This window comes from Copadichromis virginalis, linkage group LG12 (assembly GCF_057382275.1).
Source record: "Copadichromis virginalis isolate Kocher_CV1m ecotype Utaka linkage group LG12, C_Virginalis_male_GT1.1, whole genome shotgun sequence".
NCBI classification, from domain to species: domain Eukaryota; kingdom Metazoa; phylum Chordata; class Actinopteri; order Cichliformes; family Cichlidae; genus Copadichromis; species Copadichromis virginalis.
The window spans coordinates 28,645,332-28,672,910 of record NC_140629.1 but is presented as its reverse complement, the minus strand read 5'-3'; the positions used below and the strand labels follow the sequence as shown (position 1 = coordinate 28,672,910).

General features: G+C 41.8%; 1 protein-coding gene across 2 annotated transcripts in view; it reads right to left on the bottom strand.

The window, feature by feature from the left end:
- Positions 1-737: 737 nt before the first annotated feature.
- Positions 738-27,579, bottom strand: part of sema6a (sema domain, transmembrane domain (TM), and cytoplasmic domain, (semaphorin) 6A) — a 103,664-nt gene continuing 76,822 nt past the window's right edge. Inside the window, exons 14-19 of one of the 2 annotated variants that reach the window (XM_085475827.1) lie at positions 25,981-26,121; positions 25,780-25,857; positions 20,586-20,644; positions 19,646-19,666; positions 15,983-16,162; positions 738-5,112 (exon numbers count right to left, since the gene is read on the bottom strand). In XM_085475827.1, the coding sequence (XP_085331953.1) occupies positions 3,950-5,112; positions 15,983-16,162; positions 19,646-19,666; positions 20,586-20,644; positions 25,780-25,857; positions 25,981-26,121 (1,642 nt within the window). In that variant the 3' untranslated portion in view covers positions 738-3,949. The remainder of the gene's footprint in view (positions 5,113-15,982; positions 16,163-19,645; positions 19,667-20,585; positions 20,645-25,779; positions 25,858-25,980; positions 26,122-27,579) is intronic. The other variant, XM_085475828.1, reaches the window with a different exon arrangement.

The window sequence follows — 27,579 nt, the reverse complement described above, 5'->3', positions numbered from 1 at the left end:
CTGTCATTTTGAGAAGTTAACAGGTAATGCTTTTATCTGCGTTTCCAAAGTCGAGCCATCTGACTCTGCCCTCGAGAAGGGATTGAATTGATTTCACTTAAAAGTCCATGTACACAAAACTTGCAAGGTTTTTGAATGGAAGTGAAAGAAATCTCTCTATTTCATTTGCCTTCAGAACATCTGTGAAGAATTCTGTTGATTGCCTGTATGGCATCAAATGGATTACACCAAAAGTATAATGGGCCGAGCTCCTTCTAGGTTAAAAGGTCATTTGGAGTGCTCAGAGTACCAACCTGCATACAGAAATCTGCTTTCAGTCCATCAAGCTGCCTGCTTCATTTAACCAACACGATCAACCATAGAAATGGAGTACAGGCTTCTTCCCTCTGCTCATAACCTTTCTCTTTTTTCACTTATCTATAATGAAGTTGAGAGCTACTTAAATTTAAGTTTCCTTTTATCAGCTCACGCTTGCTTTGTAGGAAATGTTTGTCAGATCTCAAGGGGTTGGTGGTGGTATTACAAGCAAAAGTAGAATAGTGTACTTCAGGTCATAAAAGTACAATATTTTCTTAAAAGGGATCTTCTATCAAAAGAACGTTTAAATCCTGGGCAAAACCAAGGCTTGGTTTTCCCCAGACAGTGTTGCACAAAATCCAGCAACTAAAGATGTTCCCAGAATAAAGATAACCTCAGGCTAGGAAACAAGTGGAAAGAGTCAAGGACATATCACAGTCTTCATGACAAGAATTTTATTTTCTTTTTTTTTTTTTATTACATTTTGCATTAAATTAAAGAGTTCTTTTTTTTCTTTACAACATACATTAAGCTGTGAATCAGATGTTAAGGAAGTGGAGAGAGTAGGGCAAAAAACTTTGTGACGTCACGATATCTTACAAGCTTACAAAGTTCAAAAGTTTGAGAAGTTGAGAAGAGAGTAGATTTGCATCTAACAGCAGTGTATTATAACAAGGGTGAAAGACAAAAAGGCACACACCAAAGAACCTCACTGTCCACAGCAGCCTTCAGCCTTTAAAACGCTCAACTTTTCTCTAATATCAAAACACTTGATGTTGCTGAATCATAAATGCACCCACAGCCAAAAGCACTTGTCTACACAGGATGTGGACATTTAACCTTCAAACCTAGACAGGTTCTCTTGTTCACATTCAGTGTGGACATGACAATTCATCCAGGTGGGAGACAACGCAACTGAGCATTTCAAAACCAGAAATACTCAGCTGAGGATAAGCCTTACTCCAGGCGTGGGAATGTTGCTGGTTCATGCACTCAGTGCACCGGAGGGTGTAAGTAAGGTGTTCAGACACTAATTTAAAGCAAAGTAGTTTTATGAAAGTCTGGAGTGAACACACGTCTATGCTTATCTGAACTTTGAAGGTCCTCGCTTCAAGTTAATCGATGCTATAGCTGTTGCAGCTTTATCCCGGACCATGTTTTAGATGGGACGCGTTCCTCTCGGTTCATATTTTGAACTAATCCATTGCCCATGACCTCGTCATGTGCAACCATTCCCTTCGAGCATCTATGTACACATTAGTCAGGTCCCAGATCCTGCATGTCAGTCTTATTCGAGCTGTGGACTGAGACACTCTTGGCTTTCCTCCAGAAAGAATATTGATATCGAGAAAACTTTAACCTATCTACACATACAACACTAAGGGAGTGCTCCAATGACTTAAGTGTTTCAGTGTGGGGTGATCCATAAAAACCCTCAAGTAAAAAGGAAGTGAAATCATCTGATTAGTTAAACTCTCAGCCATTCATAAGGCTTTGATAATGAGAGTTAGTGAGGCAAAATAAAATAAAAAATCTCTAAACTTCCCAAACTGTGTTCGCTTACAAAAAGGGGGTTAAATAATGTACAGTTTTTAATAGTGTTGTTTCAAAATGTCATCTTTTTTTTTCTTTTCCACAGGAACCAGCCTGTTTATGCAACCGTCTAACAAGTGAACGTTTCAATGCGCGCAAGAAGCCTCGACTCGTGTTAGTACGCTGGGTGTTCACGTGTATCTCGTACTGTACGCTTGCTATGGTGCTATCGCAGTGCACCAAGGGAAGATACACCTACGTTGGCCTCCTTAAGCAACAAATGTTAATTGTTCCGTTAACCAATTAACCATCACTCCAAACGAACACCAAAAACAAGTAAAAACAAATACCAGGACTTTGTATAAAACAGGAAATGAAAAACACTCACAAAGTCTTTATCGACACTGCCAGCACAACATAAAGGGTCGTTTTAAGCGCATTAATGGCACAATCAGAAATGAATCACAAAGATGAGTGTGTGTATGTGTGCATGTGTTTATGTGTGTGTGCCAGAGAGAGAGAGAGAGCGAGAGTGTGTGAATGAAGAAAGGAATTGCTCCTTCCTCTCTTCCCTCTGGTCTGTAAGTGTGTTTTGTCTAGGGACCAGAATTACAACAATAACACCTACATTCTTTAATTGCATTTTTATCAAACAAGGGAAATATCATGACATAAGAAAAAAAAAGAAAATAAAAAAATACAACAAGGAGACAGAGTTAACAGCTATTAAAGAAAACATTGTCACTACTTCAGGGTGTAAGGCACAAATTTACATGTGGAAAAAGAAGCAGGCAAGACAGATGTTCCTATAATTTCCTTTTTTTCGCCCGCTCTTCCGCGTGACGCCGCTAGAAAAGACGATACGTTCCAAGATGGAGGCACCGCTCGTTTGCTTGCAGCCTCACTTACAGCTTCCTTTTGTATGCAGATCCCCCCGTGCGGTTGCTGCAGCTGCTTCTCTTATATTTGCAACATGCAACAGTGAGCTGTGATGGCACCAGTAAGCCAGCAACCAATCAGGACAAATGTTTGGGACTCACACAAAACCACAGTGCTGATTGCAGGAGTGAAAGGGTGAGGTTCAGGATTTCTTTTCTTTTTTTAAATGATTGGTCTAAAACAAAGGAGATTCTGGTCCGTAAAAGTAAAAGTCCTGGTCTGGCACAGTTTAAATAAATATCTCCTCGTCGTCACAGAGGTCACGTATATTCTCAAGCTGCAGGTCCCACTGAGCACACAGTAAGACCTAGTTGAACTTTAGTCATTAAGAAAGTTCTACTGGCTCCAGTTTAATGACTTTAAATATTTTCTTCCTCACTCTTGATTAATTAATATTAAAAGATCTCTTCTTTGTCCTCTTTCTCTCCAAGCCTAGAAAGTCAGTCTGTTTGTTTTTCAAAAGCACTTAATAAAAATAAATACAACAAGCTATTAGTATTAACAGTCATGTGTTATTCAGTCACCAGTACAGTAGAAGATTCTTCTGGCCCAGGCTTTCAGTCATGCCCAGGCAGGACTTGATTGCTGTAACACTGAGAGGCTTTTCACAGTTTCCGCCAGAACTCAGGCAGCTGTCTGTCCTTTCAGTCCGAACTCGTTCTCTCTGAGTGCTTGTTTGCTCAGATCCTCCTGTCCTCAAGGTATTGTACAACAATTATTCTCCAACCCCCTTGTGACGTTTTCGTATGTGCTTTTACCAGCATGACGAAGTATCGAATCAAGTCTCAGTAAACAAAGACACCACAAACAAGAGAGCCACTGTCTTGAATGCTACAGGGTGCCAATGGATGAAATATTCAGGACAAGCATCATCTTCTTTTTCAGTAGCACATGTTCCCATGTGTGTTTACAGAGGAGCTGTGTGCCAGCCAGAGCATGAGCTCGATGACTGCCACAACCGACAACAACCATGGTATAATATTTACATATTTATATAAAAAGAAAGTGTTTTCTTTAAGAAAAAAAACTGTGTTGCATTTCCACTGTACTGTACACCAAAAAACAAACAAAAACACAAAAAGGAGATGCAAGTTGTACAGTATTCCCTGTTTTTTCTCTCTGCCAGAAAACGCCTTTCACTACTGTCTGTTCACATTGGACCGACAGGCTAACAACCCAACTATGTGCCAGAGTCACTGGACTTGACTTTTGTGGAGAGCGAGACTACAGAGGGTTTGGGGGGGACATCAGGCTTGAGATATTTGACGCCCGTTCGAGGCAGTGATCCGTAGGAGCTCATTCCAGGCTGCCTTGACAGAGATATGCCCTGTGCTGTCATTTGTATGGAGTCCACCCTCTGAGGTGCAGGTGGTGGAGTCTCAACACGGTTGAAGCTGTGATGTCTCGCCAAATGGGAGGAGTTAGAGGAGTTGGTGTTGTGTTTCTTGAGGGCGGAGGATCCACAAGCACCAGATGCTGATCCTTTCCGAAGCCCGTAGACTGACGAGTGGACCTCCAGGCGTTTGCCCATCTGTGGGACAGCAGGTGGGATGGTGAGAGAGGCCTCCCGCTGGGGCACACGAGGTGGCAGCACCACATCTGGATCAGCCATGTTGAGGTTGTGGCACGGGCTCTTGCTTGTCTTGTACTCCAGGGTGGCCCCCTGGTCATCCAGTACACCGTGGCCCATGCTCATATCACTGTGATGGGGCTGCTCCACATACTCATGTTGGTAGGACTGCTGGTGCTGTTGCAGATGAGGCTGAAGCTGGTGCTGATGCTGCTGCAAAGGTAGGACTACAACGCTAGGGATGTGCCCCGGTGAGGCCCTCAGCGGCAGGTCGGTAGAGATAACAGGCGACCCCATTGGTGGCATGTCCTTGGTGCACGCGTTGATGAGGTTCTGGTTTCTCTCCCACTCACGGCTTCCCCGGCTGGGCTTACGACGCGGCTGCATGGGGGTGGATTCAGGCGTTGGCAGAGCCGCAAGGTCCAGGTGGTGTTGGTCTGCTTTTATGAGCATCTTCCCATTTGGCGTCAGTCTTCCATTGTGCATCAAAGGTGTGAGAATTGCCTCGGGGCGACCTTCTTTGGCCTGCGTCTCAAACAGACCCGTCAGCTTGGTTACGCTGTTCATGGATCCCCGGCGGGAGTGGAGGTGGTGGGTGTCCTTTTCTTTACGGCCCGTCAGGTCCATGTCTCGACGACGATGGTCACAGACGCAGTAGACAATGATGCCAGAAAAGATGGCGCCCATGGCAAATGCTAGGATAACGGCGATGGCCAAGAGGGTTACAGGAACCAGCTGGTCACGACCCTTCTGGTAGCTCTCACGGATCACGCCTGCAGAGAGACACAGAGATGACATTCAGACAGGCAGACTAAAAAGAGATGCTTTGAAGCCAATTGTTTCAAAGAAAATAAAAGAGATGCTGGAAAAGATTCTTCTTAAAAGATGAAGCAAAACATAAAAAACAGTTACAATAATTAAGATATCTTCTGGGCAAAAAGATTAACGGTTTAAATAATTTCACGAAAAACATGCAAATGCAGAAGGATTTATTCCATCATAGGAAACATCTATTCAAAATTGTAGCTTCAAGTATCAAGATTCAGTGTTTCCCCCAAAATCCAATCTCAGAGTGAAAATGTGTTTTGGAGGGGTGATTATGATTCACATTTTAAATCCCAGATAAAACCTTCTGCTGAAATGAAAAAAGATATGAGCTCCGATAAAGGAACCTGAAATACCCGAGCCCTTTCTTCTCATAGATGCAAATGGAAGACTTTTCATAAAGCTTGGATCCAATCTCATGAATCACAGCGAATACATTAAAAAGCCTCTGATTAGGCGCTAAATCCAATGAGCTGTGTCATCAGTGTCTTATGAAAGCGCCACTTTCAAAGACTGGCAAAAACACACCGTGATAACGCCAAATAAAAGATAATTCAATAAAGGATGCTATGGAGCATTTTAGCGGTGGGTCAGCGGGAGCGGCAGGTTGTATTTAATAAAACAGGGTCAACAACAGACTGCACGCACGCACACACGAGTGTGGACACATGCACCTCCCACACATGCATGCTCAAAGATGATAGCCTGCAGCCTGTGGATGAACGCAGACATCTAATGCAGCACACTATTCTTTGGGTTAAACACACCGGTCCACAGCCGAGAGATTTATAATGCCTTCACACATGACCTATGGCCCGTACAGGTCAGTTACCACAGATAGAGGATTAGGCAGGTGGGCTCTATCGTGTAAAGGGGCTACAGCAGGGGCATCGCTCGTCTCCGCAACGTGACTCAGTTTCACATGTGTAAGGCATGTATAGATTCCTCAACACTGAGGAATCTTTACCCCAAAATGCTGGGAAAAAAATCCAAAACAAGCTGGAATGTATGTGAAGTAATTTAAGATGATATCTGTGAGTCTTTCCTGTACAGAGGAGGTTTGTTTACAATGAATCGGTGTTCTAAAATAAGCAGTAGGTGGGTGATATGATTTGTACAACAGCTTTTACAAATCAGACATTTTCATTTAGTACTAATCCAGCTACAGGTGGAAAAATTGGATGAAAATGTGTTTTTTGTTCCTTTTGTTTCACTTCTTTGAGATTGCTCTTACTGAAGTGCATTAATAAAATATTTCTGCTGCCAACTTCAGACTCTGTCTTGTTAATCTTTTTTTTCTGATATTTTGAAATTCAGTTTTTGCTGACTGCCTCAGGTATTATTGCAGATAATGAAATATACAGTGGCTGCATGAATATAAACATTTGCTCACAGGCAAGCTGAACAACAGTTGTCAACAAGCAACAAGTAATTTCGTCCTTTTACAGTTTGCAGTCTTCACGCGACACTTTCTTCGTCTTCCTTGCAAATTTTTCAATTTGCCCTGTAATTTTTCAAAAGCAGTTTCCACAGAACAAACATTAGTTCCAATAATTCTCCGAAATCCTGAAGGAGCTGGTTAATCATGTTTGGCTTTTCAGCTCAGCGGTGTCACTGAGGATGTACTTGGAGAGTATCTTCTTTCTGCATTTCCTCAGTGAGACATAACACAGACACAGAGAAAGCATGGTAATCTTTTCTCATGGATCTGAAATCCACACTGTCTTAAACTAACATCCATAATCTCACTCGCTGCAGTCATACTTCATTAGCCCAACAACATGAGTTAAAGCCCCTTTTTCCTAGCCGGAGTTAAGCACTCTTTAGTCTCTGTCTGGACTTTGAAGCTCAACCTGGATAAGAAAGGACACTTACATTTACCCAGATCATTCCTCATTTATTGTAAAAACAAAACTTCACTTTTCTCCTTAATAGAGTGCTGACAACATGCAGCACAGCCATAACTCACTAAAAGTTAAACAAAAGGTTTAAAAAAAGCATCTTTCCCGGCCAAAACCTTTCCTTATCGAGGACACGCTCAGCCGTGTGGATAGTGTGAGAAGTGATGAGCGTTATCTGCAGCGCAGCATCCACGTTTGACGAGTGTTACGCTGCGAACTTGCGTGATCAAATGGCCGGCCTGTCTGATGAAACATCTGCTTCCCATCTCATCCTGTAACATCTGAGAACGAGAGAGATACTTTTCTGCGCTGCTATCTTTAACTTTGACTTTCCACTGTCCTCACTTAGATCTTTCATTCACACTTTCTGCCACTTCTCTCCTTTGCAGAAACAATGAATCACTTTTTTGACTTTCTTTTTCTTTCACACCGTTCAGCCTCCATATGGTAAGTGTTCAATTCAGTGGAGACCGGGAAGGCTGTAATTACAACCTTGTGATCTTTCTAAGTTATCACCCTTTAGCAGAAACAACAGCGGCGGTGGGGGCTGGCTGCTCTTTGAGAGTTGCTGGGCTAAATATTTCAGCGCACACGGAAGGGATGTAAAAGGAATTCAGTTTCACTTGAGATCAGGAGACCTGGAAATCTCCAAAGAACAGTTATGTAGGAAAATAAAAGTGCAAGCATAAACAAATACATTGGCAAATCTCTCGTTTTTCCATAATCCTTGTTAAAAGTAAATACTTTCATATGTCTCTGTCTGTGGAGCTGACATTGAAGCTGAAAAGAGGAAATCAAAACTGTTATGAATTTTCATGACAGTGAATTTATTACTGCTAAAGGCTAACTTTCTGTGATTGAGCGTTTGGACTTCATATTGAATAACAAAGCCGGAGGGCGGCAGAGCCAAGTGGTTGTCCATTCTGGTGAAGGAGGTGAACTGTGGAGCTGGATCTTTGACTTCTCTTGTGGGTGTGTGAGCTAAAGTTAAAACCCTATTTAACCTGCCCTGTAAGGCTCCTTTTTTTTTTTCTTTTGAAGCTTTTATTCTTTTTCTCCTCTCCTTCCTCCATCACTCACTTCTCCTGCACACGCAGACATTTCCAGAAGGTACTTAGCCCAAGGCCTCGGGTAAAACACAAAGAAAAAAAAAAAAAGCTAAACTTTGAAGACTTCCATCTTTCAAGTGAGGAATTGTTTCTCATCTTAACATCAAAGAGGATGAAAGTTGCCACAGAGGACACCAAGGCCGTCTCAGTTGAATCACAGGACCTCAGGGTTTTGAATCAAGATGGCTATGCCGCTCATTTCTGATCATTTGCGATCTTTGTAAACTTTCTAAAACTTCCACTACTTGACCTTGAAAAGTATCAAAGTGTTGCTAAAACTCACAGATTTTCCGCTTTAGTCTCATCTTGTTGAGGTTCTGACTATACAGTGACTTATAATCTTCTGGTTTCGCTCTTGCCTCGCCCCCAGAATGCATCATAAGGCATCCTGCAGTTCAACACTTCTCTCAGCGGATGAATTGATTTGAATTTCACACCGCCTCGAGCCTCAACATTCAGATATTAAACACATATCTCAGATACTCAGATATGTCTTGCTGTCAAAACAGGCCGGGTCGGCAACACTTACTTATAAATCAGAAACATTGTAATCTATTGTGACTGGAACTTGTGAATGCTCTATCTGTCTGACACACACAGATGCTCTTCCACTCTTTTAATCTTTTGAGACGCACCAACTGACTTAAGCCCACAGAGCTTGTCTTTGTGTTGTTGCAAAGAAAACTTCAAAGGTAGTTAAAAATCACAGAGGGGTTACAGAGAGGGCACTAACCTCTGACTGCGAGCGACTGCATAAAGACATTGTCTGCAAAATGATAAAAATCTTAATTGGACTTAACTGCTACTTACTATGCTTCACTCGCTGAAAGATGAAACAGTGGACCTTACCGACTACAGACAGAAGGAAGGATGAAAAAGCAGATAATGTTAAGTGGTGTGCATTTATTTACTCTGACGCGGGAGCTCGAAAAACGCCCTATTTTTTCATTAGGAACCAGTTTGTTGTCATCTTTTAAAAAGGACACTGGTATTTGGATGGTGACAACAATTCATTAACTTCTATTTAAATTCCCTGTTAGCAAATTATCCCATTAAGTCTTGTGTATGTTTGGGTTAAGAGCCACTTGCATTAATGGTGTTATTCAATATTAAAGCATTCATCAGACAATCCTGAGTCGGAGCAATGCATACTGATGAGCGAGTTAAGATATAATTAAACCCCTAATTATGTTATTCAGCACCTGAGGTATTAACATTGATGTACTAACCTATCCAACTCCCTGCATACAAACTGTAATATTTAATAGTCACAAGATATCAGCATAAATTAAACATCCCATTTTTCATCAGCTATTTGATGCCTCGACTTGACAGCGCTCCCGTTCGGATTACTGGGTGATAGATTTTTACATGCTGATATACTGAACGCAAAAAGGTCCCTCACATTAGAGTGCAACTGTTAAAACAGCTTGTCACTATTTAAACAGTGTAGACTTTTAAATTATGTGTGCATTCGTGTCTATAATCTTGAGTTCTTTCAATTAATATTCAATCTCGATGAGTCACCGTAATACAGCCGGTGACCCACCGAAGTGTATTTCACCATGTGGGCTGCAGAAAATGACTTCTGTGTATCACTGGAGTGCTATGTGTGTGCTAATACGCATTGCATTTCATTGAATCCATAAAGGCAGCCATTGGTAATTGTTTAGAAATGTTTTAGTGCTCAACAAGAGAACAAAGCCTCGGCTTGTATCTACTTGATGAGGGCTCACTCATGGACAACGTGAACATAACTGTTTAAATCCAGTTCAAAGTATAATAATGACAGCTGAATGTGGGTTAGACAAGCTTCAAGAGCACAAAGGGATGAGCCGCAGTGATATGAGATTCAGTCTCACATGGGCGAGAGACAAAGCAAAGCTCTTGTACGAACCGTCAACGGTTAGGGGGACTTATTAAAAAGCGTAACCAAAACATAAAAGTGGAAAAGTAAGCAGCGAATGTGTGTTTTAAACAAAAGCAGTTTGAGAGAACAATAAGCTAATCAGTGGAGGAAATTATGGCTTATGGCTTGACGTCAGTCCGGGAAGTGCGTAATGCTGGGAACGCATCCAGTTCGCTGTTTCTATTATGATTCACAATGAGCTGCGAATAATTCATCTGCTTCACAAAGATCCAGCCCAATCTTTGACCAGTAAGAAACACTGAACCGAAATCCACTACTTAATTGCGAAGGTGTTGGAATGACAGGAACATGGGTTGTGGGAACATTTAATTAAATTTTTTTTAGTCTTTGCCACACACAGAGACATTCAGCCTGCCCTAAAGGGCCACTCCATAAACTTTTAACTTAAATCCTATCATCCTACTTTACAGGATTAACCTTAATCCTATCATTCAACTGCAAGGACATATGAAACTACTAACATTAAATTTCCAAATCTGCTAAACCTCATAGGCTCCTTAAAAACTTCAGGAGCCAAGTGCATTATCTGACAGTGAGCAGAGTTTGTGGTAAACTAAGTCTAAGCCTCTGTTACCTCAAAACCTCTTGGCTCACCTACAAAAGAGGGCATTCTGAAACAAGAGCCATACCCATAATAATCACACAACCAAGGAAATAATCTTTTATCTTTTTTTGTTTCTCACAGGTTGCAAAAGAAACGCAGCTACATGGTAAAAGGCAATCATTACTGGTCACATTCGAGATTATGATTATGCCCTCTTCATCTATTTAGCACTAGTTGTTTTTGAATGAATTGTAAAGCTAATATAAAGACAAATCAATGGTTAAAGCCATCCTTATGCATCATTAAAATTAATAAAATGCAGTGAAATACAGTAATGTTTGGAACAATTGTTTGACTGTACACAAACGTGCTATTTTCTCTGCTGCATAATTGAACATTTTTCCTGGTGAAAGTAAAGTTAACATTTAAGATTGACAGGGCATCCCCAGTAACTACGGTGAGATGTTCAGTCAACTGCTTTCCAGCAACTGAGATGAAGTCAAATTCAAGACTTTCTGTCATAGAAAGAATTGTGCTGCAATCCTGTCTGAGCAGGGTCATACTCTCCTTCTATCATAGCAGCCTCACCTTGGCACACAGGTGTCAGAGAGCTGCCTGCAGCTGAAAATAACCCTTGCAGAGCAGCTGTCAGATGACAACAGCTATTAATGTGAAAACCTGACACTGAGGGAAAAGCATACGCTAGAAAAGTACAGTTGTTGTTTTGTAACATTAAAAATAAAAAAAATTTAAAAAAAATTTAATGCTGTACAAGAAACACATTAAATCCAAAAAGAAGTTTTCTTCGTCCTGTTTCCTCTTCTGAATCAGTGTGGTAAACCAATACTTAATGGTACTACACGACAGAGCAAAACATTTCTTCAGATAATTATGGCCTCTAATACTTGCATTTAGTCTCTTAACACTTTTTAATACTTAGTTAGTCTATAGTAAGAATTGCACTTGTTGCCTGGATTATGTGTAATACTCAGGCATTAAAGCTTGTGTAGAAATGTCTATATGCTATACTTTACACTCAAGTCGTAGTTTCTTGAAGGGATAACACATAACTTCAAGCTCCACACATTAGTTAATTGGTAATAAGGAAATAATAATTGCCTTATTAAAATATGAAGAACATCATTAGGAAGTTAGACTACATAACATATTCATAAGTAAGCTTCTTTTGGCTGCCCCCTTATTTGTCTTATGGTTTACACACCATATGCATATGCAGCCATCCTCGGGATTTAGTTTCTACTGGTCTAAAATCTGGGATCTTTTATGTGTTACGTCAATGTGTTAACCAGTACACTATGGAGTCACAGGATTAATAGTTAATAAAAAAACAAAACAAACAAAATAAAAAAGACTGTTAAGAAACATGGATAAGATTTGTTATAAAAAAGCATTATTATTTTGAAAACCTTTTATTGTTATTAATTGTAATTAATAAATCTATTCTGTTGATAATCTGGGTGTTTGATTGTTTTACAAAAATAATTATGCTGTAAAAAGCATTTGTAGGTTAATTTAACTGAATTCAGTTTTCTGTCTTGAAGTATGACAAGATATCAGTTTGGCTGAAATTCCCATACCCATGTTTGCAGGAATGCTAATGTAATTATTATTTTAATAAAGACCTTCAACATGATTAATCACTACCAGACTCTTGTTGTGGCCCAGCTAGACTTTAACATGAAACCAGTGTTCAAGTCTAAATGCAACCTAACTGAATTAACCATAAAAATATGCAAACTAATGACTGAAAATTAAATATTCAGCAAAAGTGATATTAAACTGTAAAAAGTAATAAGTGCTTGCTGTTCATGTTTTGCTTCTCAAAAGCATCAGCACGTACTGTTCAGAACCTGAGTCACAGAAAATGCTACATTACTGCAGACAACATCCTGTATTTTTAGAGCAATTTGTTTCAGTTTCACCAGATGTTCAGTTTGATTCTTTTTTTCACATTCAGCTCTTTTAGCGTTAGCTAACTAAGCATAAAATATAGACTGAAAGGGATAGAGAGAAACAATATTGTTCACTTTGTTTAACTACAATATATTATTTCCTCTCTGATTCACCTGTCCTGCATCTTTTCTGTTCAGATCTTTCAGCTAGTTCATTCACCTGCTGTCTGTTTACCGCTTTGTTCAATGTTACATTATTGCCCTGTTCTGTCTAATAAATCTTTATCATGTGTACCTCAGTCCCTTCATTTCCCAAGTCTCCGTCCCCTCTTGTCTCGCTCCATCCCCCTTTCTTTCCACCTCTCCACTTTCCTTTTCCCTTGGATAGCTGCTGTAATGAACCCATAAATTGGAGCAACACAGCGGTGGCTACAGGTCGGGTTTAAAGGGGGAGGGGTGGATGTAAGTAGGGAATGAGGTGGGTAGATCTGAGCCTGCCAGAGAAAGGGAGACAGGTAGAAAAAAAAAGGAGAGAGAGCAAAGTGGGGAGCAGAGCAAGGATTCATTCCTGCAGACGGGGGAAGAGATATGACTACAGTTGGAGAAGAGGCAGACTGCAAGGGGAGAAACTGAAGAGGAAGAGATACAGAGATGGTGGAGGAAGAGAGGGTGGGGGGACATTTGAGGAAGGTTTCTCCATAAATTGGTTCAGGAATTAATTTGCGCTAAGGTAAGGTATAGCCTTGGAACATGCCATCCCAGTCAGATGAGAGGTCCTGTGGAAGGGAGACTGATCACAATGGCAGCAGATGGTGGAAAAGGCAGAGCTGGTGGTGGTTTTGGGGTTTGGATGAGCGACGGGAGGACAGACGACGAGTGTATGGTGGAATGACAGAAGTAGAAGAAAATATAACAGATGATGCCCAGACACACAAACAGACCCTGAGCTCAAATGTACTGTGAAACACAAGCAGCCACCTGACTACTGTGATGGCCCCACTGGAATGGCAGATAGTGATGCTGTTGGGTGCTGAATATCATTCGCGTGCAAATACTCATCACTTTGCAGCATTTCTAATTACTCTGGTGGTGCTGGACTAATACATATTGGCAGCACTGTAATATTCATTAGCAGATAAGATTCCACAATGTCTCAACTGCAAATGAAAAAGTTAGGGACGTAATTGTAATTTGTTTTAAATCACAAATAAGCTCGCAAAAGACTTTGGATATGAGCTAATACATTTTCACTCAAGCATAAACTTGAGATTGATCGGTTAAATGTTTATCCCCGATTTCTTCTGCAAAATAGGCTGCGTGGATGTGTTGCTTTGCAATTAAAATGCCGATAAAATGACTTCTTTGCTTTCTTTTTCTAATATAGCTTATTCATGTTTGGGTTTTCACTCTCATACATGCAGTTTGCTAAGTTTTCACAGTACAGTTGACACCTGAAGCCAATCATACTGAGGGAGACAGGAAGGAACAGGAGGAAGGATGGGTGGAGCGGGAAATGAGTACTCTTGATTGTGGTGCTCAATTTGCCATGCTGAAAGCATTAAGCTGTATGGAGGCAAAACTGTGCTTAATACCATCAAAGCAATCAACACAGGAAGAAAGGCAAATATATAAATAGCAAAAAAAGACGTAGTGTGAGATCAAGCCATGCAAAATATCAAGAACTGCTCGCAAGAAACCACGCAAATCAGTAAAATAAGAAAGAAAATATCATCAGAGCCGACTTTCATAACGAAGGGAAAAGAAAAGACTGTAGAGCTAAAATTGCACAGATAAATAGTGACACAAGCTGCAAAAGTGTCTCATAAAATGATAATAATAAGAATAATAATAAAAATGACCATACAGAAAGAAAAAAACAACAACAGCAGGAAGCATTGTATTGAAATATGAAGTCGTCTTGCAGTTACCTGAGCACGGAGTTACCCACAAATCTCCCGAAATCAGAATGTTATTCTTGGAAAAAGCTATTACCGTAAGACAGCTTTGGCTCTCGTTACGTTTGATTCTCAGCATTTCTTGCCATTCCTCGTCGGGTTACACCTGCTCAGGCAAAGGCAACAAGGGGAGCGACAGCATGTTGTGATGCTGGTTGTAGGCATGCTGTCTGAAGTCTCTGCCACCATTGTGCTTGGATCTACCAAGTGGTGCTTAACTGCTTCCAGCTGACGTGCTTCAATCACTGCTGTGCCTCCTCACTTTATCCCATAGACAAGAGACATTTAAAATGTGCACTAGTGACTTTAGCTAGCCCCAGTTTATGGTTCTCTTGTGAAGACACTGCATTTGAGTCATACCGTCATGTATTTTTAAACTCTTTTGAAATGTATTTATTCAGCGCAGGTAAAATCAACCCGTCAATCTCACTTGTCAACACTTCAGCATCTTCAAAGTCTCTTCCAAGCCTGTGAATGAGAAAGTATTCTGTATGTTCTTTCTTAGGTTGAAACTGCATTTATGCCCTGGGTAACTGAAAGAGGCATGCATGTTTTTTTTAAACACTGACTTCAGTAAGGAGACATTTTAGACTCAGCTCGTTAGCTGATCTTTCTGTCTTTCTTTACATTTAGTATGTTTGTAGAGAGTATGCTACTGCATCTTTCAGGCCACAGTCAGAATGAAAATATTAATGTCATTTCAATTAATGTTTCGGGGTAATGCCTGTGTTAGCATGGACCGCACAAACTAGCAGAAACATGTTGCATGTTGCTGTAATGGCTTCTAAGCTTTGTCTGTGACAGTAAAGAGCAGGCTGGATTGGCAGCACCGCAGTGACCTTTTTTTCTTTCCATCTACGATGTGGGTTGTCCCTTTCGTCTCCTCCCCTTCCTCCCTTTTCACTCTGACTCATTTATCCAGTGAGCCGTCCTTGAGGCGGTACAGCATTAGGCAGGTTGTTAACACAGGAGAAAAGGGCGTTCAATGTCATGTCATCGTGTCGCAAAGCATGACAGAGCTGGGGACTGGGCCATCTTCCCGAGGAAATAAATACATCGCCATCTTCCTTTTCAGAGTGTAATGGTCTGGATATTACATCTCCTGTGGGGCATTACAATCCACGGACAATAAATCCATCCTACAGAGTGGTGTGTGCATGAAGGTTGGTGTGTACATAGCCTATATGCTACCTTATGACCACCGAATGTCTATGTGCATGTACCTACAAATGTAAATGTGTGCGCATATGTTTCAGTGGGGGGTTTATGTGCACAGTGTGAAGCGATTTGTCCCCTAGAGAGAAAGCGATCCGCCATCTCTACACTTCGTCAGCTGGAAGCAGCTAGGCGGCCGTAAATCTCAATTACGCAAACCCTTCCCTTCCCCTTTATCCCTCCCTTCCCTCTCCCTTGCCACAGGTGACAATGGACCAAACTGACTGCTATTGTGACGTTCCAAGGCTTACCATTGGCTTCTGGCTGAGTCTGAGAGGGTACGGCCATGTAGGGGTCCTCCCCTTTGTCTGAACTCATGGGGGGGTCCTTCCGCTCCACCATGCGGCCCCGGCCCAGGGGGCCATCCGCGGCCTCAGGCAGGGCCGAGGTGGGAAGGGAGAGGGTGTGGTGGTGACGGTGGTGATGGTGGCCTGCCGGACACAACACAGGTTAACTGACTCTCGTGGCAGTCAGGGAACAGATTCAGTGCATGAAAGCACAGCAGGGGTGCTTACACACACACACACACACACACACACACTAACACACACTTGCTGGGCTGTGTAAGGCAACAAAGTGTGACCCTAGGCAACTCATTAGTGAATGTGTGTGTGTTTCTATTCGTTTGTCATTCTCAGAGTCTCTATATCTTTATCATTCTCCCACCTCCTGTTCTGACTGACACTGTTGGGCCCGTCACAGTTGAAAAGAGTACAATTGTATTTCTCTACAATCACCGTAGGGTGCCTGCCTTTGATATGAAGGACAAGAGACAAAATTTCTTTTCCATCGCTCCTGTCAAGAAGTCTGCCTGTAACTTTTCTCCAGCTAAAGTGGTTCTAACTCTGCTCATGTTCATCCTGCTCCTTTTCTCAAGCTAACTTTAAATCTGGCTTTCCAATCATCTCTGCAGCAATGTTTAATTCATTTCGATGTGCACCGATGTCTTCTCCAACTCAAAATTGCAGTCTGTATTAAACAGAAGCCGAAAGAAAATTAATATTCATTCTGCAACCATTTTTTAAATCATTTTCAAGCCAAAATCCTAAATATTTTGCAGCTCTAGTTCCAGACCGTTAAGATTCACTGCTTTTAGTTACTGAATGTAATAGTGTGCAAAAGAAAAACATGCAATTTAATAATTAGGGTTTTTTCAGACAATACGTTAAGTAACTGCACAGAATGCTAATTATTTTCATCTTGTCTTCACTGCTTAGATAGGATATAATATCGTTATGACATAGTGTTTACATACACTTAACTGAAAAAGTGTGGCATGCATAAAAATGTCAAACTCTTTGGCAGGTGTTTTATCAGTTTCTGAAACAAACACATGTCTATCCTCTGCGCGGTGGAGAAGCTGCTGTTTTTGCATTGCTCTTAATTCTTTAATTATCTTTGAGTTTGTATTAAAACCAAACCATCTGCAGACGAGAAGTCTGGCTTGGAAAGCTGCCATCTTTGGAAACCAATGTTGCGTATGTCCCCGTGCATCTGAGTCAACACAGAGGGCACGCTCAGAATAAAATGCAGCCTGAAAGTATCTGATAAACTGTTTACCTGGTACAGTTTTCCTACTGATCAGATGCTTCTTATACCCCTCGGAAACTCATTGAATCCCACCGTTTATTTTAACTGAGGTGATTTTTGTGGAGCACTTTTATTCTATTTGGGCTTTTAAACTGATTATAAGCAGAATATCAGGCTCCATGTAAATGTACCCATTAACACTGAACAAAATACACCAGCTGTATCTCAGAGGAAATAAATGCAGTGCTACTGCAACACAGTACTCTTTCGTTTGTGGAGGATGGATCATACCCCCCTCTTCTGTGTCCAGCTTTGCATATAACTCATACAGTCTGTGCTTGCCTGTCTCTGTCAGTCTTACGTTTTCTCATTTTGTTTCATAGGCAAAATCTGTACATAAGCTTTGCTGAAGAGTTTATTTTTGAACCATGCTAATCACATTACCATCCCACATGCTTACAGTTAAGCCACCCTACACAATTCTGAAGAAGCTATACATTGTGTTTAATGTAATGAGCCGCGTGTTTTTTGTTTTTTGATCATCCCTAGATGCAGAGTGACAACACTTTTATCAACAGCCTCTTGTGGAGCTCAGCCCCCAGTTACCATTTTGACACGCTATCTGCGTGAAGGAGGTGACAGCAATGTGCGTGTGTGTGTGCATGCGCATGTGTGTTCCTTTTCAATATGTGTTTAGGCGTGTGTTTGAAGGTGGGGAGGCATTTCAAAAGGCTAAGGTTGATGCTGCTGGTAGAGTACGCACAACAGGCACCTACACAACACCACCCAGAGCCTCCTCCTCTTCTGTGTGGCGTGGCAATCATTAAAATGATTTATTTAACTATTGGCCCAAGGCTGAGAGATTAGTGTGACAGGCCTATTTTATAATTCATTCCCCCACCGCCAGGGGAAGTGCAATTTAGGCAGATGACACACATAGAGAGAGCTCGGAGCCTCAGAGCTCCTCCACGGATCAGGGGAGAAAAAAAGGGGCCTAAACTGCCGACGGATGCACATCTCTCTCTCTACAGATTAAAAGAGAGGCAAGGAAGTCTAGTCTGGAGTAGGAGAGAGGAGAATAGAGAAAGGGCATTTATTTATCTTCAAATCCATATCAACCACTGACAGACAGATGGAAGGGCTGAGACTTTGTTTGGGGGGAGGGTGTTGTAAACTAGGTGTGTTTAAGTGTGTGCCTGAAAACACACAGCCCAGCCTGTGGGAGCATATTCAGCGCTACAGGGGTGTACACCAACACAGATGCTTTTTCCATGACCCTGGATTTCCAAAAGGAGGGAGATTCACAGTGGGGGTACAGCCACAGGAGGGTTAGCGAGAGAAAGTGCTGGGCTTTCTGGTACGGCTTCAAAATATCTATTCTTGTCATTCTGTATGGATCTGGCTGTTTTGATCTGGCAGCTGCGAGGTATGTGTGTGAGAGAGAAAGAGATTCACTAAAAACAAAACTAATGCCTCCTCCGATTAGATAAAAATAAGGTGGATGTGCGCGTAGGTGTGGGTGATATGGATAAAAGGGACTTTACTGCAGGCTAATCACATCTGTTTATCATTCCTTAAAGAGACTTCAGTGAGGAAAATGGTATCAATCGGCGGCAGTGAAGTGTAATCGTAATATTGTGTTGTGGGATTAAGAGAGTAAACATATCTGCTAGGAAAGGAAGCCAGCCGTAGAACAGTGTGCATGTATGTCTGTGCATGTTTACATTAGCCCTTTTGAATTAAGCATCTCAAACTGTGCAAAGAGTCTGTGCAGTTAGCGGGAACATATTTCCAGACTCGAAACAGGCCGGTTTTATTTCTCGCTCTCTCTCTCTCTGTCAGCACATATCCTGTTTAATGTGCATGCTGAAGTATTTCTTTACCACCAAGGCCTTTAACCACTAACAACTAGATCTATCCAATTAGCAAAGCAAAGGTCAGGGATAATCGATGCTGTTGCACATGGGGATAAGGCGACTGGGCACTGGGAACAAGGAGGGGGAAAAGAGAACTAATAGAATCACAATCAGCATTAAAGACCTTTAATTCTGATTTCTATCACTGCGACCTTTATTCTAAACACTGCGAGGAGCACGGGGAGAAATAATATGAGCAATGAAAGTGACCGAGTGTACTTTAATGTTTCATTACCTTCGTAACTGGAAGGGACGTCTATCAAAAAGAAGGAGTGAAATCAATTCAGTTAAAACCTTGAGTCATTAATAACCCTTCTTTATACATGTGGGAGGAGTTTTCATTTCCTTGAGAGGGGATGATTGACTGACTAGACGAAAAGGTGTGGCTGAAGTTAAAGACTAAAAGGAGATGAAATGCAGCTCCTGTCTTTTATTGGATTGCCTGTGCAGGACATGTTGGGTACTTACCATTCAGGGCCACAAATGTATCTGGAAGAAAAAGAAAAGAAACGAGGGAGAAACCTGTTATTGCTTGCAGTAAAGGGAGCTTATGCTTTAACATGATCAAAAGCCATGACTTTTAAAGTAATTTAAAATCGACTGGCTGCTCGATATTCTCCCAGCCTTAATCAGTGGTGATCTATATAGCTTCTAAAGCTAATGAAAGTCCAACACTATGGGTTCCCTTGACTAAACATACTAATGAAACCAGAGGGAAAATGCATAGCCTTTATTTACTCTCAGTAAACAGTTGAAATTGAGATGAGATGAACCAAAATGAATGATTTAATATCAAATTGTTTTGAAGTTTCTTTCACAAACTGAGCTGCTCACTAGAATATCAACAAGGTTTCCCGTTGGAGAAACCAAGCTGTTATTTTGGACATGAAAAGATAAGAAATACTGTCTCTGTATATGCGCCATTCACTGTTGTAGAGTAAAAGAGGCCTTTTCGAGACTTTTTGGCCTGACTCGGTTGAGAGCCCCTTCTTGTTTTGTGTTTCAAAATGAACCCTGTGACTGCTCACAAGCGAAATCCCTTCCCTGTGTTTCTCTGAATGTTTGTGTTGTGTTTTCGAAGTGATTTGCAAGAAGGAACCTCAGTCTTTCGGCAATAGGACACAGCGCTCTATTGACCGGGGGGACCAAAAAGCAGCGGGAAAACAACAGAGGAGGCTGAGGGCCGAAAGGACAGATGGATGGAAGTGGGTGAAAGAGAGGATTGTGAGGGTGGAACAGGCGGATGGGAAAAAGGTAACGGCAGCAAAGAAGCACACGGAGAGCCGAGAGAAGAGGGAGATGGAGTTAACAAAGAAGAGAGGAATGGTGGTGGGGGTGGTTGTGTTGGTGGTGCTGGTGGGGGTACAGAGTGAAGGAGGAAAGATAAGAGTGAAGAGGGCCTGCTTACTTTGGCAGTCACCCAGGCCATCTGTGTTGCCATGCTCCACGTCCTGCTCAAAGGCTGATCTGCAGGGAACAGAGACATCATGGTCAGCAGTGGAAAACAGGCCAGGCCATGCAGGCTCGCCACACCTAACAAAGTAACAAAGCTATAGGAAAGCAACTACAAAAAACACCACCAATCGCAGCATATTCTATGCTAACACACAGTGTGAGCTGCAGAAAGCCCTTTGCTGGATCAGAATCAAAGAACACCTAGCAGGTGCCCCGGAGACCTAAAATCAGTGGCTATGAAGAATGCAAGCAGGTTAGTAAATCCATAGCTGGCACAAGACGTATTGCCAGTAGTGTTGATAAAAACAGATTTTCTTTTATGCGATTGCAATGAAAACTATTATCTCATGCTCTAAAGCTTAAAAAAACTGTTCAACAATTTGTATCCCTAATTGCTTCCTTGCTGGGAGCTAGATGTGACTGATTTCTTCATCTAGAAGGTGAATGTGAAGCTAGCTAACCCAACTTAGTGCAATAACATATGTGGAAAAACATGGAGAAATAGCCTATTGCTCAGTCATTACCAGCATATATGTTGTTTGATGAAAGACTTAATATCAATTGATATGGAATATATTTGAAATATAAAGTGAGCTTTATTATTAACGTGAAAGCATGCTATTTTGGAAACAGCACTTCCGGTTAAGATAAGCTTGCTCCAGCTTCATAATCATCATATAGCTGCGACAGAAGTTTTAATCTCACCGTACTCTTAGAAAGAAAGCATAAGGGTGTATTTCCCAATTTACTGCTTTCACCAGAACTTCACTTTGCACAGTCTTGTCTTCTATTACAGAATGCAGTGTGTGACTCAACTCGCTTTAGAGGAGATGAGTGTGTAGTTACAATCACATGGGCCAAGACCAGAGCAGTGAGGGGTAACCGTGCTTGAGGGCCATCATATGACACAGAGGGAGAGAGTTTAGAGATGTGATTTTCTGATGCAATCTGCACCAAGACCTGTTTTCTCCCCGAAAGACCACCGAGCAGACAGTAAGAAGATCTGTGAAACAGAGCGGACCAACCGTCAAGCAGGATCACGATCACGCATGACAGCTCTTCACAGTCCTCCTTAGCCTACCCCCACTCCCCACCCATCCTCTGCTGCTGCTCCACCTCCTCCTGCTTGTCCACCCGCCTCCCACCTTCTTCACCCTCCGCTGGTCGCAATTACAGAATAAAGAATTATTTTCTAAAACAGCATCAGCCAACCTTTGTGGCCTGATCCGAGTCGAAAATATGTGAAAAAAGCAGCACATTTAGGAAGAACGGACAGTTGGAGCCCTGTTATTTGATACTCAGATCATATGTTTTGAAATATAGTCACAAATTAATTTACTATTCTTTTTTTTTTCCCCCCAGTTTAACAGACCCTTAATTTGAAAGGAGAGGGTTAATTTTACAGATTTGATTGCTAATTTCCACCTTCAGTTTCAAGCAGAACAACAACAACAACCACTACACAATAGCAGTATCCTCTCTTCATATCTGGGGGTACAGTTAATCAGCTTATCAGATTTGCTTATCATCCACAGTCATAATCACAAAGCGGATGCAGAGTTGCACATTTGAACCTGTCTAAGCACAAATACAGTCCAGGCACTCTAGGAATCTGCTGGATTTTCCTCAACAACATCATTACCTCGTCCCACCCTATCACAAAATATTATTTGGCCTGCAAAACACAGGTGCGTCATGGTTTCCAATTCAGACTTATAATAGCACCAAGGAGGGCGAATTAGTAATGAGCAGACATGCAATACAGATGCAGTGTCTGGGCTTTTCTTGGCACATATAAAAGTGAATGAACCAAAGTGCGAACCTTTAGTTAACGGGTTCACGTCCCATGGCGGCTGCATTATAGCAACAGAAGTGCAGTCTGTTCAAATGTGACATTACAGATGGTTCAGCTTGGGGTTAAGATCCCACCGAAACTACATAATGCATATTTAAATCAGATTCAAGCAACATTGTACATAACTGGAGGCAGCCAAGCCCTCCATTTTATATTACCTCGCATCGGGCGTGATTATTATGTGAGATATGTGGTTGCACAGAGAACTGCTTGCCGAAAATGCAGGTCAGGCATAATAGCATTAATTATTCATATCAGAAGTGAATGGGCGGCCAGGGATTTCATATACTGGGTGTACAGTGTAAAGAGAGTAAGCATAATGTTCCCTCAACGTCACCCATTCATTTTGATTCATGGCTTTGATTTACAAAGGATCAGGGGGCTCACAAGAGCACATTCACTCAGTTTAATCCAGAGAAAACTCACTGCAGTGTTTTAGACAATGGTCGATGCTCATAACAACATAACTGGGTTTTTTGTTTACAAAATTAGTACCATCCAGGATCATATGCAATTAAATGTATGAACACTGGGCAACTAGGGGCCATATTGCAGGAAACCAGAGTGCAAGCTGTTTATAGGCAGCGGGTATAAGAGGCATAACTTCACATGGGAAAGCTGGCACACTAGCATCAGGGCCAGATGGAAGAAGAAAGGAGGGGAGGGTTACAAGAGAGAAAGAATATGTCAGAGGAAAGATAGAAAAAGAAAGACGGGTAAAAATAGAAACACAGACATGGATGGATATACGCAAGTAACGCGTAGCTGATTAGGTAGGCAGTCAAGAAAGCAGGGTTTTGTTTTTTAATTTTAATGAGGAGAACGGAAAGTAAGAAAAGCAGAATGAAATTGTCTTCTCTGCAGGGATCCATTTGTGTAAGCAAACAACAAAATGTCACCGACTCTCCCCTCCCTTATTTTATCCATCCTTCTGTCCAGCCTGGCAAATGTTTTGAATGGCTCACCACAGACCTGCAGTTCCTATCAGATCTAATCCCGTCCCTCTCTCACTTAAAAATATTGTACAGTAAAGGAGCGAGGTCATCTGCCCTCCTAACTCAATCAGAACAGTCCACTGCTTTGGCTTTGCAGAGTAATAATAGGATGGGCAGTGTGCTTGCGTGTGTGAGTGTGTGGGGGTTTTTCCCCTAAGTTTTGTGTGTGCAAGCGGGAACGTGTGCCTTTGGTGTATTGGCATGCCAGACCAATCATTTTGCAGCAGGGGGATCAAATTCATTCATCGTCAAATAGCCAGTGGAGCACCGCGCCTTTTGTTATGACTTCATCTGCAAAATGTTTTTTCCCACCACAAAACTCCATATGCTGTTTGTTCAGAAAGCATAAAGTGGTTCTGTGTCATGACTACAGCCACAAATTATAGTTACTGCGACCATCCAGCTTTCCCGAGCGCTGCGTACCAAACCCCGAGCCCGCTGCAAACAACACTTTCCTTCCATTCATCCTTCCAATAGCCCCTTCAGCTGAAGGAAATTGCAGTTACAAACCATAAAATTAGAAAGATCACAGATATGACAAGCAGGGAGAGGGACTGGCACCAGGTATGACAAAAAGGCGAAATGCTGTTTTACTAGTTCGATTCAGCCAATTCCAAAGCAGTCCACAGTAACAGTTTAAATGAAAAAATACACTGTTAGAGATAAATGTATTATGAGATGATGTTGTGGGCATAGTACGTGCATCTAAATACTACAATACCCATGAGCCTCAACTCCAGTTGGAGGTAAAGGAAGAGCAGCAGAAAGCTAACAAAAAAGTGCTAAATTTCCACAGAGCATATTAACCAGCTTACTAACGTATACAACTAAGTTATTGAATGCAATTTAATACATTTTCATGGAGCCAAAATTAGAGCTGGGCGATATGTTTTTTTTCATTTCAGGCGATAACGATATCTATCACGATATAAGCCAAATAACTATATTTGTAAGATTTAAATGTGCCGTTGCTCACAAGTAAAATGTGAAATAATCAGCAGCTTGTTTTTATTTAAATATTTATTTCCCATAATAAGTTCAACAGGGTAGATGTACTTAAGGAACATGAGACTTTTTCAGATAAATAAAGGCAAATATTGCAAACTACACAAAAGGCAGCCGCTAAAGCGTTTAAGTTTCAAAAGAGAACAAATGAAACAGACTAAATTGTCAATTCCACTTAGAAACAAAGTATTAATTCTAAAAATAAATCTTAGTTTGTTTTACAGAAGAACAGACAAAACTGACTAACTTTTGTCAATATCAAATAAACTGAGAACTAAAAGGAAATTCTCAATCTCTCCTTGTTGTATAGCTGAGCTTTTCAAACAGTTTTAACAGTTACTTTAGTCTGACAAAAGCCGAATGACGAATTAGCGCTTCCAGTCAGAGACTGAGGCTACGTCCACACGTACACGGGTATTTTTGAAAACGGAGATTTTCCGTTTTCGTTTTAAAAAATAATCCCGTCCACACATAAAAGCAGAAATGAAGGAAAACGCTGCTATGAACATGCCAAAGCAGCAGGTGGCGCTAGATTCCTAACCGTGCAGAAATGTTGGCCAATCAGAAGTCTAGAAGCCTCGGTGGGAAAAAGTAAACAAAGCTGCGGCATAGAAGCAGAACAGAGTCGTATGTGTGGACGGACAGTAACTGTGTGTATATGTAAGCATTTAAACACTGCAGAGAGTAGAATTAACAGTATTGTAGAAATTCATTTCACCGAAACAATAACGTGGCGCACAGTGTGACGCATGCACCAGTTTATTGTATTTCCAGACTTGCTTTCGGCACAATTTACAGTGCACGCTACTCTGTTTTTGTCAGACTTGAAATAGCCGAAATACCTTCACACTACGGAACTTCTATGGCTCTTCCGTTCGACAATCTCTCCGGCGTTGGAACCATCATCTGTTTTCTCTTCGGTCACGCTCGGTTGATTTTTCTAGTTGGCACACTCATTTCCTCCATTACGGGCTGGCTCCATTACCCGCTGGCTGCTTCCCAAACAAACACACGTGCGGCTTGGCACTTGTGCTGTACGTAACAAGTCACGCGACGTGACGCTGCGGCTGTGATTGGTTCGGCTCTGCGCTACTGAATTTGGATCGGCTGACTTTTTTTTTTTTTTTTTTTTTTTAAGAGGACAAGAGCTGCGAGGTCTATCGCGATAGCTTAATTTCTCTATCGAGTAAAAGTTATATCGCGATACATATCGTTATCGTTCTATCGCCCAGCTCTAAGCCAAATACCCAAAGCATGCAGCTCCTTTGACTTCGATTGTCTTTATTACTTACTTAGTGTTGCCAACCACCTGTCTGCAGGCTCCTTCTGGGACCCAACCACAATATGGGTCTCTGGAGGCTATACAGGACCTGGAGAAGAATTGCACACACCATTAGGCCCATTCTGCACATACTGTTTTCTTCTTTCAGAAGGAATGCACATAGCTCAACCACTTGAGTAGGAATGATGATTTAATAGAGTAGCAAACTTACTTCTTGCACCGCCCGTGCCTTTCACACCGAGAGAGCGGCACTTTAACCACACAGGAGGTGAAGGCGACCCACAGAGCGTGACTCTTGCTGTCTATCTGTATACCTACGATGCGCTTATCTTCTACTCCATCTATGCTGCACCTAGAGGAGGAAAAGAAGACAAAAACTGATTACTTTGTATTTTCTTTTTCAGCTGATTTATTGTGCTTTTCAGTAGATGCTGTTAAAATGGTGCTCAAATGCTCAAAAAATACAGGCACAATTTCAAATAAATTTCACAGTTTCATTGGGTCTTGGATCCACATGGTGCCAAAGAGAGTGGATATCTGTAATCAGGTCTTATCAAGCACAGTTCTGACTGTGATCGCAAGAAATTACCTGCTCTTTAACTCTCCTGTTTGCAAGGGGTAGGCAAGCAGAAAAAGTTGGTTTAAGGAGCAGACTCGGAGCAGCTAAAACTCTTTGTTTCATTTCATGGAATGAACTAAAGGGCCAGCATAAGATAAATGAGGAACATTAGCAAAGCTGATCTAGGGTATATCGCCCTTAACTATATGGTAGTTTAAAGACAGAGTAGAGAAAAGTTGGGCATCGTAAAATGAGATTTAGCTTATTTAATGAAAGAAAGGGGAAGATTAGGATGTGGCAGAGAGACAAACTGTGAGGTCAGGGAGGACAGAGATAATGCTGGACTTGGGAACATGAGGTCACAAACAGAGCGGGAGATAAAGAGAGATAAAGAAAAGGGTGATACAGATACAACAGATAAACAGACAGATTGGCACTGTGAGCAGTCAGCAATAACACTGCACTTAACTGGAGAATCCTCTAACACTAACTCAAAGCCCCCCAACTCCAACATTCCTCTATCTCAGCTAGTCTTCTTTGTCTCAACAGCCCCATAGGAGTGCACTGTAATCCCTCTGGGGCGTGTCAAGCATCACTCTATCCCTTCTCTCTCGCTCCCTCTGTTCCTCTGTCTATTCTACCATCCAACTCCTGGGATTTAATCTTTCCTTCGCAGAGCTTTGGTCCTGTATTAACGCTCTAAATTGGGGCTTACAGTTCATCTACACCGGGTAATGCACAGCAATCAGGCCTACACTGATCCGGCCGGCCAGGCAGGGAAGCAGGCAGGCAAAGTCACACGCCGTATCCGGCTAAAGCCAGATGGCCATCAGCCCACGAATGCTCGGTCCCAGCCAGAGAGACACAGAACAGGAGAGAAGGGAAACAAAGGGACGCGATACTGGGAGAAGGCAAAAGGAGACACAGCAAGTAGAAGTGAAGAAGTAGAAGCAAGGGCCTGCCCTGCATCCCGGACATATGGCCCATCACATGGTCGCAGCATGTTGGATAATCAACAGTAGGAGCCTTGAAAGCCCTCCCATCAAGCCTTCCGTCTCCTTCCCGTATTCTTCTCTGCTTCCTAACACAAGCCTCTAGTCTTCCCATCTCTTCCCTCTGGTCTTTACCACTCTTCTCTCTCCCTCCTGTGTTTATGCTTCCATCCATTACCTCTCAACCAAATATTTGTTTTGGCAGAGTGAAACTGTGGCTGATTTTTCCTTATTAACTTTTACTTCAGATGTACAACAA